Source organism: Ambystoma mexicanum, chromosome 14 (genome assembly GCF_040938575.1).
Source record: "Ambystoma mexicanum isolate Mex_15411 chromosome 14, UKY_AmexF1_1, whole genome shotgun sequence".
Taxonomy (NCBI): domain Eukaryota; kingdom Metazoa; phylum Chordata; class Amphibia; order Caudata; family Ambystomatidae; genus Ambystoma; species Ambystoma mexicanum.
Window position 1 is genome coordinate 129,305,896 of NC_090940.1, and position 14,634 is coordinate 129,320,529.

The following is a 14,634-nucleotide window of genomic DNA, read 5'->3' on the forward strand; positions in this document are numbered from 1 at the left end:
CGCTCTTCTCTTGGGGTCTATCTGTGCCATCAAACCAAAGAGTTGTCAGAGATTTAGGGATGTGGGCCTGGCGAACCCATTTTGATCGGGATGCACTAGACCGGGGACCGCCGGCAAAAGTCTATTGGCCATCACTTTTGCAAATATTTTGGCATCAGTGTTTGAGTGACAGGGGTCTGTAGGTCGACACATCTTGTGGTGGTCGTCGTGGCTTGGGGAGCACCGTGATCACCGCTTCTCTCAGTAATGGTGGCAGTACATTGCATTCAAGGGATTCCTCCAATATCTGCAGAAGCACCGGGACAACCTCTTTTCGGAATTCTTTATACAATTCTGCCCCTATCCCATCAAATCCAGGTGCCTTTCCTGCTTCAGTGACCTCTTCTGCCGATATCGGCTGATCTAGCGCTGCACGTTCAGCCTCTGGGAGTTGGGGTAGACCAAGGGTCGCAAGATAGTCCTTAATGTCTGCAGGAGACTTTTTATCTTGATTAGAATATAGTTTGTTATAAAATTTAACAAATTCTTTATTTATCTCATCTTCCCCTAAAAGTACCTCCCCCTGTTCTGTCTTTATACTAGTAATTTGGTTAGATTTTTTATTACACTTGAGAAGATTAGAGAGTGTCCTGCCAGCTTTGTTACCTTCGCCAGATCTACGTGCCCGCATGGGAGCTGCCGGGTATTGCACCTCCCTAGCGGCCAGTTTATCAAATTTTTGCAGGTGTGTGTGTGTATGTCCGCCAACAGGTCCCTGTTTTGTGTCCGGGTGTAGTCTCCCTCCAGCACACCCAATTTACTTTCAATATCTGCTAGTTTAGCGCACACAGCCCTTAACATGCCAACAGATTTGGACAGCAGTACTCCTCTGACCCATACTTTAAAAGATTCCCACACAGTAGAGTATTTGTTTACCGTTCCCACATTTTTGGTGAAAAATTCTGCTTTCTACGTATGTAGTGTTTCCACCACCCCAGGGTCTTCCAGCATTCCGCCTGGCATTCTCCAACTCACAGCAGGACACGGGGCATTATGAATCCTCAATTCTATCAGCACTGGGGAATGTTCTGAAAATGTACGGGGCAAGATTTCACACTTCAGCAACATGGAGGACATAACCGATGCAATAAACCAATAGTCTATCCTGGACTCAGAGTCGTGGACCGACGAGTAATATGTATATCTCCTGTCCCCAGAGTGCATTATACGCCAGGCACCCACCATTGACATTGGAAATAGGATGCTGCCCAGGGTAGAGGAAATTTTACTAGGGGTTCTACTGACCCTGGAGGACCTATCCAAAACAGGGTCCAGCACCACGTTAAAGTCTCCTCCCCATAACACAATAGAGAAACCATAGGCCGTGATCATCTGATACATATTTACATAGAAAGCAGGGTCATCTATATTTGGCCCAAAAGTAATCACGAGCAGCAGTTGTTGACCAGCGAGTTTGCCCCATACGACCACATATCTACCTTGTTGATCCACCTTATGGCCCTCGGGCCGAAATCCCAAGTTAGGGTGTATAAGAGTAATTACCTCCCTGGTCTGAGTGGAATAATCCGTGTAGAACCGTTGCCTACCCCACTTGGGCATTATGTGTAGATTGCTGCTACCCATTGTATGAGTCTCTTGTAACATCAATATCTGGGGGCCATGTCTGGCAATATAATTAGCAATTTTCTTGACTTTCGCCGGGTTATTCAGACCCCTTACATTCCATGTAAGCAATTTTATTCGCATCCCGTCACTAGCATTGTATGATAGCAAATCTTCAAAACGCCATGACCAACAAGACTGTGCACTCTATGCAAGCCGACCAGCGCTGCTCCCAATGCAACCACTTTTTGAACAAACAACAAAGAGGTAACCATAGCCAAGCTATAACCATGGTCACACATCCTACGGTGACCAAAACTTCTACCATCAACAACCACACTCCCTTCCCCCACCCTCCCTCCCACATCATCTCCCCCAACTTGACGACATATCCCAATTAACTGCTGGAGCAATCCAGGGGTGGGCATGTCGCTAGACATGACCGCCTATTTGGCCCCACCGCTCCAGTAAAAAAACTTAGACGGAGCTGCCCGGAACATTTTCCCACTTATCAGATTTTCATACGGCTCCGCGGCCCTATCAATATGCAAACCCCTCTCTCCCACCACATGTCGTTTAGTCTTCCGGCCTGGGCCTGTTGTTTTGTGCCGGTCTGCCCCCCCTGGGTGGAAGGCGTATAGAGGTCTCAATGTACTGCGTGGCCTCAGCCGGGGATTCGAAGAAGTGCACCCTCCCCGCGTGTTGTATTCGCAGCTTGGCCGGAAACATCAAGGCATATGACACCTGGCGGTCTCTAAGAAGTGTACTGGCCTGAACCCCGGCAGAAAAATCCGGGTATATATAAATGCGGTTCCCGTTGTGATGGAGCGTTCCAGCCTCTCTCGCCTTTCGTAGTATCGTGTCTCTGTCCCTATAATTGGGGAGCCTCGCAATTATTGTACGTGGGGGTGCTCCTGATTTAGGGGGCGAGGCTGATGTGCGGTGAGCCCTCTCCACGAGGAAATGGTCTGAGAATGTCTCCGGGCCGAGTAAGGTTTTAAGTAGTACTTCGAGCTGCTTTTCCATCTGACCCTTGCCAAAGGATTCTGCCACTTCCACCACGCGGATGTTATGTCTTGATCGCGATTCCAGATCCTCGCACTTGTTTTGCATTTTGGTCATGGCCTCCTTGAGTTGGTTTATATCTCTGCAATGGTGTGCAATGGAATCCTCATTAGTGCTTATTCTGTTCAACGTTTCAGTGACACGTGCACTTCCTTTTTCGACCCTTGCTTTGAGGGAACCTATAGTGGATACTATATCATCCAGCTTAATGTTAACTGCCCGGAACCCATTTTGCACTATTGTCGTTAGCCTGTCCTCTTGTTGCTCGCCCTCGGTGCACAGGGTTTCTTTAGCGCTAGCACATGCCTCTGCAGCCATGGTCTGGGTCTGGCCGCCCGTGTAGGCATCCATAGGGCCCTTCTTCTTGTTGCTGGGGGTCTTGCCCGTCTTCCCAGATTTCTGTGATTCGCTCATTTTATATATAGGCTTTCACTGTTTTGTGGTACTGTCTTTCCCCCTCTCCTATTCCTGATTCCTGTCAACCGCAGGTGCGGATACTGGCAGCTGTAGCTTAGTGTTGCAATGAAAGAGAATGGAAAAGGGGGGGGCGGATTCCAGGGGGCAGGGGTGTCTACCTCCAATGTACTGTGTCCTCCCACGTATATTACAATAAAGGTAATGAGTAAGGAACAGTTCGGTGGCCTCCAGGGTATATCTGCCCTCAGCTGTCAAAGAAAGCAGGTCTGTGCCAGAGGCCAGTCAGTCTGGGGGGCCCCAGACCGGCCACCGTCAGAGTAGCAGGAGGATTGAGGGCTAGTCCTTTGCAGCCAGCGGATCAACGATGAATTCACCTCCCCACTGGCCCCTGTGGTGTAATCTCGACTGGTGTCACCACTCCACGGGGGAGGCTTAGGGGCCCATTTAATAGAATTTACAAGATGGGCACAGCCAAGTTAGCCAGGGCGGCTCATAGCACGCGGCCCGAAGCCCAGCAGCACAGGAAGACACACACCCCCGGGTGCAGCGGCCACAGAGCAGAAACCCGCTGCTCACGACCCCCTATCCAGCCGCGGAGGGGGAGCGGGGAGCCCGAGGCTGCCTCACATGTATGGCCTGGGTGTATGGGCTCCTTCCCCCCCACTCACCGCACCGCTGCCTCCTTACCTCGCTCGGAGCGTCCTCTTCGCACAGCACGCCCCCAGCCACGCGCCGACATCCCCGCTCGGGCCACAGTAGACACAGCGCGGCTTGGGGATCCTCACAGTCCGCCTCAGGCAGGTGCCCAGCGCCAGTGCCTTGTGTCCTTGCGGCCCGCAGCACCGTCCCCCGCCGGGTGCGAGGGCTCAGCGCATTGCCAGAGCGCAAGCCTCGCCCACTGCGGCCTCGCGCCTCCTCCCATCCACGGTCTCCAGCCTCCGCACCGTGGAACCCTTGGGCGGATCGCGTCCCCGGCAGGGGCCGGGCAAGGATCGAGTGGGGATAACTCAGGGCAGTGTCCTCGCAGCAGCTCAGGATTTTCAGTGTATGGACGGGTACTTCGGTCGTCCGTGCCTCAAGTTTCAGCTCTCCGGGCGGCATATAACGGGATATCCAGTCTCAGGATTTTAGATTGGAGCGGGAGCACACAATCAAGCGGCCATCTTGGATGTCCGCTACAGCGCCCCCCACCTCAAATATATTTTGACCGCACCTTGTTTTATTCTTGTGTTCTGTGATTCACTCTTTGCCAGATGTGTCCCCTCAAGCACTTTATAAAAAAAAAAAATGTATTATGCGGCAAGTCTGTAGAAGGGTGATCCTCAGTTTCATGGTCAACAACTTATGCCACTGCATGTTGTTGCAGATCTTTATAGATGCCTCTTTTAAATGCAACACTCCATCTGACAACAACCCTGTCTCTTCCACGAACTACCCAGAAACATCCGTCATTACCAGTCACTAATAAACTAAATTCGGGTACCACAGTTAATAAATGATGAATCCAACAAAAGCAGCACTTCACCAGTAGCTTCCTCACTTTGACCAGGCTAGTAAATCCTCACTGTTGTCCATGTTTCACACTTGTTTTGCATAATTTCCTGTTCATGGCTTATGCTTGTCTGTTTCTGATCACCTCTGTGTTTTCTTTGCATACACGTTTTTCTAATCTGCATCACAAATGCTATGGTTTTGCCACAGATATTGGCATTTGGTGAATGATTTTCAGTTGAATCGGACGCACTCGCACTATTACGATGGCTTCACAATTACCTCCTTGGTGGCCGGGGAGACGCATGCTTTAGAACAACATACATAAAACATTATTTGTTTGTAAGTGCAGATTTCTAGAAAGTTTTCTCCAGCATGGGATCTGGCATGGATTCACATGCTCATGAATATTCCCCGTCGTCAGGCTGGGAATCCTCGGTAAAGAAAAAATCAGTATCAGTTTTGTTTCTGATCTGTCTTTCTTAGTAGTAACCAATCACTGATCTCTGGGTCATGCTGACCCCAGCCAATGACTGCCCTCTCCCTAAGCCCCGCCTCTGGCAGCCATCCTCAGATTTTTACCGCCCGCTCAAGTGTTGGGAGTCCTCGTGTTTAGCTCTCGAGTTTTTTACTGCGTTTTCACGCTTTTCAGGAGAATTTCTCATTTTTTTCAGTTTAATCGAGCCTTAAGCTCCACCGTTTCTACTTCCGATAACAGGGACCCGTTTCGGAATTCTTCTACGCCCCTCAAGGGTGAAGTTTTCGTCGAGTTTACACTTCTTGGAGGATTCCGGAAGATCTGCGGCCTACCTCAACGGACATGGCCCAGGACAAGGGGAGCTCGACGCCCGGATCCAAGCTGTTCAGGAACTGCCCTGGAAGCGGATTATATAACGTTTTCAAGGAGGACGAGCATTTGCGATGCCTCTACTGCCTCTATGGGGACAAGACGCACGTGGAGAAGGACTGTGCGTTCTGCAAGAACCTTTCGGAACGGACCAAACAAGATCGTCGTTCCCGCCTCGCCACCTGGCTGGAGAAGGGCACAGCAAGTGAGAAGGCAAAGAAGTCGTCGGAGCGGGCTTCTAAATCCTTTGAGGGCGCCCCGGCGACGGGGGCCCAACAGAAGGCCAAGCACTGCGAGTCCGCGAACGCGGAAAAAGGTCGGGCTCTTCGGTTACCAAGCAGGGCGCTACTTCCCCGGCACGTTCGACCATAAGCCAGCGCTCTGGTTCGGGGAAGAGGTAGTCCGAGAACCCGGGTAGGCCGTTGGAGCGGACCCGGTCGATCTCGAAGGGGGAGGAAGGCGCTGACCCTTTCCCCAAGGCAAAGGCCCAGGACGCACCTAAGGTGGTGAGGGCTTTGATCCACCCGGCTAAGGCCTCTACCGAAGTGGTCGCTGCGACCCTGGCGGAGCTGGCTGCGACTACGCCAATGGAAACGGCCTCTGGGCCCAAAGTATCCCTGCCGCCGCGGAGGGAATCCTCTTTCCAGCCCATCGCTAAGACTCCCGTGAAGCCCCTGGCTGAAAAAGAGGGGGGGGGCGGTGGCCATTACAGACTCGGAATCAGCCTCTGAGGAGGAACTGGTGGAGACCGAGAAGGGCCTCAACGAAAGGTCCATAGGCCTCAACGAGAGGTTCAGAAACCTCAACGAGAGGTTCGAGAAGGTTCGATCCCAGGGGACGGTCCCTGCTGACGTGATCGAAGATAGCGACGACGAACAGGGCCCAAAGGAGCAGCCATCCCGTCCGTCGCAGCCATTGCCCGAGACCCAGGGTAGCTCGGCGGCCATTTTGTTGGCAATCCAATCCTTATGTACCGAGATAAGGACGAGATTACCACGCACCCCGACGGAGGAGCCAGAACCAGGCCCGTCGGGAAGCCCTCCGAACAAGCGGAGGAGAGTCCACCCCTCGCCGGGAGAGGATACGGCGACGGGGATGGACGACGGCGGCGAACACACAGCGGACATCCCGTCATCACCCCCCCCCCCCCGCGGGCGTCCCCAGCCAAAGAGGTTGGCTCTTTCCACGCCATGATAACCAGGGCATCCGAGCTCTTCCAGCTCTGCCCTGAAGAACAGAAAAAGGAGGGGTTTCTGTACCAACGACGAGAGGCTAAGAGGAAGACGGTCCTCGCAGTGCCTTTACTCGACGACATCTGGGACAAGGGGCTTGCTGTCCTCAAGAACCCTGCCACGACACCCGCCAAGAGGGACAGGTATGAGAAGAAGTACAGAGTCCCCGATGCCTCCCCCTTGTGCCTCAGAGCCCAGCCCACGCCGGACTCGGTCGTCTCGGCAGCGGCTAAGAAGAAGGCAGCGGGCACGGCAGCTTCCACTTCCCCGCCGGACAGCGAGGGCAAGAAGTTGGACTCTATGGGACGACGAGTCATCTCGGCGGCGGCGATGACGATTAAGGCGGCCAATGCCTTAGCGATCGTGGCCCGCTACGACAGGGAGATCCGGTTCAAGTTGGCTCCCCTGCTAGATTTCCTGCCTGATGACAAAATGGCAGAGGCCCTAGAAATTCTGCAGGAGGACGAGGTGGCGTCGGATCACGCCGTAAAGGTGGCGACGGACATCGCCAATACCGGATTTCACCAACTGGGCAACGGAGTCTGCCTCCGACGACGGGGATGGTTCAAGGAGACAGACTTTCGCCAGCACGTCCAGACCAGAGTGTTGGACATGCCGTTCGACGGCAACAACCTCTTTGGTAAGGCGGTGGGTGAGTCTCTACAGGCCATCAAGACCGACTCGGAGACGGCCCGGGCCCTTGGAGTGCTTCAGCAGCGATGGCCCTTTCGGAGCTCCGGAGGCAGATAGGGTGCCTCCAAAGGATCCAGCGGTGGCTCCTCTGCTTACCGCCAGGCGGCCCGCTCCTCTTCCCAGGAGGCCTACAGAGGTCGCGGCAAGCAAGGGGGATCCCGCCGTCGTCGTCAAGGAGGCCAAGGCAGCAAGGCCTCCTCCAAACAAGACTGACCCGGCCGTGTGGTCGGGCCCCCACCGAAGCACCCCGGTGGGACGCCGGCTGACGAAGTTCATCAGCGTGTGGGAGTCCATCTCCGACCGTTGGGTGCTGGACACCCTGGCCAACGGGCACTCGCTGGAATTCCAAAAGAAGTGCCCTCACATTCCTCCCGTGGCCAGGAAGGAGAATCACGTCCCTCAACTGCTGTTGGAAGTAAAGGCAATGCTCAAAAAAGGTGCCATCGAGCTCGTCCCCAGGAGGCTCCGGGGCTCCGGAATGTACTCAAGGTACTTCCTCGTCAGAAAGAAGACAGGCGGTTGGCGCCCCATCCTGAACCTGCGTGGGTTAAACAAATACATCAAGGCGCAGAAATTCAGGATGGTCACCCTCCAGCACGTGCTGGGACAGCTGGAGGAAGGCGACTTCCTATCGTTGTTGGACCTGGAGGATGCTTACTTCCACATCCCCATTCTAAAAAGGCACAGGAAGTTCCTCAGCTTCGTGGTTCAGGGACGCCACTACCAATTCAGAGCCCTACCGTTCGGATTAAAGTCGGCACCCAGGGTTTTCACCAAGTGCCTACCTGGACGACTGGCTAATCCGGGCTCGTCCAATGACATGGGTATTTGATACAACATTTGAATCCATTGATACACAGCAGTGTAAAGCTTGTTTTATCCATAAGTAGTCTTCCACTTTTAACATTGTACAAGAAGCAGAAGGCTCGTACTATGAACCCACTACTACTGATAGTTGACAATATGAATTGGCTCTTAGATTTCGATGTCAAATGTTCTTCATGGAGGTTCTTTTAAAAAATTAAGGAAAACATCAAAGGAATTTTAAAAAAGCCCTCCAGTACTCTGTCCCCCCCTAACCCCTTAATGCAGTGGTTTCCAACTTTGTTCTCCTAAAGCTGAAATGTTACTACCTTGTTTTCAGAACAACCATGTAGTGTGTAAGTATTTCGCATTTAGATTCACTGTATGTTACGTATATTCTGAAAACTTTGAATCAATGTGGCTCTAGAGTCCCAGACTTTGTGTCTGTTAATATCAGCAGCAGGCCTGTGTTTAAGATGGGACATTTGCAACCAGGGAAGGGCGCTTAGCCAATCAGGTGGCTGGAACAGCACGCGAGAACACACAATGCCCGACCGTTGTCCCAGCCACTTGAGTCCATTCCCTGGGTGGTGCTTTTTCCCCCCTTTTTTTTTTTTCATTGCTGGAGGGAACCGGGAGCCTCTACCTGTTCATCCCGCCCCAAAATGGCCCAATTAGTCTCCCTCCCCCCCTCCACCTACCTTACTTTTGCTCTTCACGTCTGGCCGCATAGACATGGAAAAGGGAATTTGCCCATCATTTTTTTTTTTTTTCATTTGCATCGGGAGATCGGCTGCGCTAGATGAAATTGTGAAAGCCATGTGCACCCCGGACGAACCACAGGTTTGTGAATGGCTTTCATGCCCTGCCAGGAGGGTAGACCTGAACTTTGCTCAGGCGGCGGGCCGTTAAAGGCCATGTCCACCCTCCTGGAAGGGCATGAAAGCTATATCATTACTTCCAGTTTTTGATAAAAATAATGATGCGGTTTTGGAGGAGAACAGCATTACTTGAAAGGTAGCAAGGGTATTTAGATGATTTATTTACATAGAGGAAGGGTTAATATTACTTTTAAATTCCCTTGTTAAATCCTTGTACTGCTTTGTGATACGTTTTCTATTACTATAATTTTTAATGAAATTGACTTTCTTCTGAACCACAGTTGTACATAATTTAACATTTAAAAAAAGAGGGACAAAGTCCACATCGAGTCATCCGTTTTTCTAAAGAGCTGCTTTAGCAAAAAGTTAATGTTGTCCTTGCATTTTACTGTAATACGCACATTGTGTCACACCATTATTTTCAAAGACTCAATAAGAGAGGCTTTTCTGAACTGAAAGTGGTTAGTGAGTTACTGTATTTATCTTTCACTTTAGCCAACTCAGACGGTGATGCCTGGTCAGGTGATGCGAGTAACAACAGGTGCCCCCATCCCATGTGGTGCTGATGCTGTGGTGCAAGTAGAAGATACCGAACTCATCAGGGAATCCGATGATGTGAGTAATGATTGCGCAACAATAAGATACTATTGTCAAACTCGACCTCTCGCCTGTTTCCACTTCACCGTTCTGTTCACATGGAACCAGGAAGCTTGCATTGGACAAGTCATTTTGAAATGTAGGATGAACAACTTAATGGGCTCCCAAACCCTATTTTTTCAAATCTTTCTGGCATCCATTTTGTGATATTAATAGGTGTTTGTATGATTCAACGCCCTGGCGGAATAATCCAGCGGCAACCCCCTCCAGGATTCTTGCAGGTATTCCTTAGCTAGAAGGAGCTTGTGTTTGTTTAATTCTGTCAGCACAGTGAATTCTAAAGACACGCTGTGGTGTTATAACTTTCAGAACCAATGGTATGTCTTTAGAATTGAATTCTAAAGACACACCAGAATTATGAAAGTTACAACACAGCCGGCAAACGTGTCCTGTTTAGCTGAATGTGAGTAGATATTCAGATATACAGGACATGTTTGTTTGCCGTATCTTTAAAGTTTCTTTAGAATTCAACTGTAAACACAGGGCAAACATGTCCCCTATAGCTGAATTTGTACTCACATTCAACTAAACGGGGCATGTTTGCTGTGTCTTTAGAATTGAACTCGAAGGGCTCAGCATTGCTGTAACTTACATGCCCAAGGCAATCTGGTTGTAGAAGAGGCACACACATAGTCCTATGCATTTTAAATGCATGGTCAGCAGGTTCAATCACACACTAGCTTTAATTTTGCAGCCAGTAAGTTTCCACAGTGGGTCTAAGCATAATGTTTTAAGATCTCTTCTTGAAGTTGTTTACTCTGCAGACTGCAGTAGATCTGTTTGCAACAAGAGGTGATGTTAATTGGCAGCACTTGGCATCCCAAGTTCCTACAAAGGATCTGTCCAAATATAGTGGAAGATGGACTGGATACAGCCCTTTCTGTGTACGTTTTTGCTAAATAATTTCTGCTCAAGAAGTAGCCAAGGTTTCCACTGATTAGATGCAGGTAGTCCTTATTTGTGCAAAATGGCCACATACACGGTTTCTCATATTAGCTTAAAATGTGAAGTGTTTTTCAAGACTTTGCCCGTCACATTGATCTTAGTTTCCAGAATGACAGGCCAAGATCCTAAATCTGTAATCCACGTCAATGGATGTAGTGTCTTGTTTATTGATATCCAGGAATTTGCTCATTTACACTCCTAGTCGTATGTACATTCTCAACGTTACTAGAGGTCCTTGTCTCAAGAAGAACATTCAATTACAAATGAATTTGGTTCTCTGTTATGGTGGTCCAAAGGTATTGTACCATACATATAATTAAAATGTTACCAATTTTCTTAATGTACCAATTTCAGATATTTAATAAATGTGTTTGAAAGAATTTGCACAACCACTTAGCTAACATTTGTTGATTGTGGGCACCCAGCTTTCAAGATAATGGGTTCCCCTGACAGTGTCACAGTGAAAATAATCCATTTTTTTCACCTTTGGATCCTTCGTTTGATTCCCCTGTCTCATGCTGTCGGGCAGGAGTTTTTGTTCGTTAGTAACTTGTTGTAGGTGCATCATTTTGTTTTATAATTCTGTTTGATTTTCCAATAAAACACATAAACAAACGAACAAGAGATCGCCAACACTTGGTTACAGCTTGTCAACAGTGTCGTAGAACATAAATAAAGATCACAGATTAAACGGAAGCGGGTAATATCAGGCTGTGGTTCTATCTTATTTCAGGTGGGAAGGCACCCCCCAACCCCTCCAGGGAAGTGCATTATCTGTCTCTCACCCACCCCCTACCCATCCCCCACATAACTTGTGGAATTTCCTGGGGCAAACCCTGGCCTTATAGATTTGCCTTTCCAGGGATGCACATCTGTCGACCTCTGCCGCCCCACGACTGAGGCTTGGTCTTTCCGCAGAGCCCCACGTTGCAGCTCTTCCCCAGTCCAAGCGCTACAGCAAGGAGTGTCTTCTCATGTCTGGTCAACTCCACTTCCCCCAGATTCCCAATAACACCATGTTTTGGGTCCTGCAGAACTTGAGACCCCAGCACACCCGATAATTTATGGGTGCATTTCCGGCCAAACTCCTGTATTGAGTCGCAGCTACACAACATGGTGCCCTCCCCCACCTCAGGTACGCACCGCTATCCACCACACCCCACCTTGCCATTGCTGCCCGGGAGTAATATGCCTGGTGTAGTATTTTATATTGGATAGGGCGAAGTCGTGCAGCTATTCCTCTGACTTCAATGGAACCACATCCCTCTCCCACTTCTCTTTGAGTCGGGACAGCTCCTGGGTCCCAAAAGCAGTAAGTACCTGATATAGCTTGGAGGTGGCCTTAGTAGCAATTGACCCTGGGAAAAGGTTAGCCTCTAAGGGGGGAGCACTTGGGGATCTCCTCCAACGCAGGGAACTGAGAGCCGATGGCATGCGTTAATTGGAGCTATCTATGGTATTCTCTGTCTTGTAACTCGAGCGTGTCCTTCAGTGTGTCAAATGAGATGATACGTCCCTCCCGTACTACATCTGCTAAGGTCTGAACCCCCGATCCTCCCAGCTCACAAAGTTGCCCATTTTTAGGTCTTCCGGAATGTGCCCATTATTCCAGAGGGCCTGGTCCAGCGTCTGTTTCCCTCCCCAACCAATGTCGTCATGAGCATCAAACCAGATTTGTTGTATGTGCTGCGTCATCCCAGGTAATTCTGCGGTCTCTTTCCTGTCCCTGTATAATATTTGCAAGGGTGTTTCTAATGCCATTCTCGTTCCCCCCGACCCCTATATGGGGAAGCCTAGGGTCACCATGAAACCATTCATTCACTACTCCTAATTGTGCAGCCCAATAATACCTACGGAGGAAGGGCAGCCCGATTTCCCCCCCCCCCCCCCCAGACTGAGCGCCTAAGGGTTTTGAGAGCAATGCATGGTTGTTTCCCTACCTAGAGCAGCCCCAGGAGAGTGCTATCGATGGATGTAAAGATCGTCTTGGGGATGGGCAGCGGGGCGCGCTCTGCGAACATAGAGAAACTCTGGAGCGTCAGCATCTTAAAGAGGGCTGCCTCGCCCAACAAAGTTCATGGGAGGGATTGCCAATGAACCGTGTCGGCCGAGAATCTGTCTAGCACCGGTTGTAGGTTGAAGCGAAAAAAAGTCCTTGGGAATCGGAATCATGCGGATTCCCAAGTATTCGAAGCCCCCAAGATCAAGATTGAGTATGGGTACTGCCGAGGGATTGCCCCTACTCCCCCCTTGGAAGGGAAAAAGGACTTTTTGTGTTCATTCACTTTGAGTCCACAAAACCCTTGATACTCCATCAGTATGTGTGTCACCTCGGGGCAGGAGTTGACAGGGTTGATTATGTAAAAGAGGAGGTCATCCGCGTAGGGCGAGACCCGGTCCTCCCTGGCCTCCCCCATGGCCATGTGAACCCTGTCCATTCCGATTTCTTTACCCAGTGGTACTACGGCCAGCCTGAACAGCAGGTGAGAAAAGGGACAGGCCTGCCTGGTCCCCCACCCCAATGTGAAGGCCCTGTTCACCTGTACCACTGCCTCTGGAGATTTGTATAGCAACGTAACCCAGGACATGAACTTGTCCACTAATCCCATCCAGCCCATAATGTCCCATAGGGCGTCCCACCCCACCGAGTCAAAGGCCTTCTCAAAGTCCACAGCTGGGAGTGCTAGTGGGTCTGGTATAATAGAGGCCTGGCTGATGGTGAACTGTACCCTTCGCAGAGTCATCCGCGTGGCTCTAGAGGGCATGAATCTGCATTGATCTGGGTATATTCGGGAATCTGTCACCCCCAGTAGTCGCTTAACTCGAACTCACACCAGGACTTTGGTCTCCCCATTAATTAGCAAGGTCGGTTTGTAGGAGGTGCAGAGTTCTGGCAGTTTCCCTGGTTTGGGGAGCACCACAATGCATACTTTCCTAAGATCCAGGAGGAGATAACCATTTTGTTTGCTTCGCATAAACACGCGGTGCATGGGTTCTATCACTGCCTCTCCCATTTGGTCCCGGGGTCTTGACAGATTGAAGCTGAGATAGTGCTGCCGCCACCTCCTGCTTTGTGATCTTAGAGTCGAGTTTCATCGCCTACTGTTCCGAGAGGCGAGGGATCACTATCGAGTCGAGGAAGTTTAACCCGTCTGTCCTCGGCATAGTCATCGATGGGCTGTACAGCTCCTTGTAAAAGTATATGAATGCCCCTGCAATGTCTGAATCTTCCGTTAGCAACCCACCCCCCCTAGTCTTGTATGGCCCGTATATACCCCTTACCTCTGTCCCGCCTCTCCAACCAGGACAAGATTTTCCCAGCCTTGTCCCCAGACTCGTGAATTTGGCTGTGCGCAGCTCAGTGAGACATTCTCGCATTGTCTAGGGTACGTTCCTCAGAGCCTCTTGTGCTGTGACTAGAGTTTCCTGTGAAGCCCGGGAACCCGATTCCAGAAACTCACCTCCTTCCTTACTTCAAGCGACTCAACCTCCTCAATCCCCTTGGCGTGTTGCTGGCATTGTGCCACCACCAGAGAGAGAGCCTCCACCCGAAGCACTGCCTTATATACCTCCCATAGTGTGATCGGGCTGTCAACAGACCCCTCATTTAAGGTGAAGTATTCCGACGTCTTACTAGATAACCCCTCTAGTACTTCAGGCATGCCCAAGTAATATGTGTTGAGGTGCCAAGCCGCTCCGGGCTTCGTCCGCCCACTTTTAATCTCTATGAAAAGAGGGGGGTGATCCGAGATAACCCTGGCAAGAAATGTTGCGGACAACAACCTCTGGGCCATACCCTGTGGGACAAGAAATAGTCTATCCTTGATAGGGACTTTGTGTATTGGAGAAAAATGAAAAGCCAGACTCTACCCTGTGCAGTGCCCCCCATACGTTTACTAGCCCCAATGCTGCCGCCAAAGAATGCAGTTTGGTCAGAAGAGCTGAGTTTCTATTACCCACGTGTGTTCTATCCTTGCCCACATCCATAACCTCCTTAAAG

General features: G+C 50.4%; 1 protein-coding gene across 38 annotated transcripts in view; it reads left to right on the forward strand.

The window, feature by feature from the left end:
- The window catches only part of GPHN (gephyrin), a 2,801,546-nt gene that overhangs the window by 2,400,356 nt on the left and 386,556 nt on the right, over nucleotides 1-14,634 (forward strand). For all 38 annotated transcript variants that reach the window (XM_069638674.1, XM_069638676.1, XM_069638677.1 and 35 more), the window contains one exon: nucleotides 9,528-9,647. In XM_069638674.1, coding sequence (XP_069494775.1) covers nucleotides 9,528-9,647 — 120 coding nt within the window. The remainder of the gene's footprint in view (nucleotides 1-9,527; nucleotides 9,648-14,634) is intronic.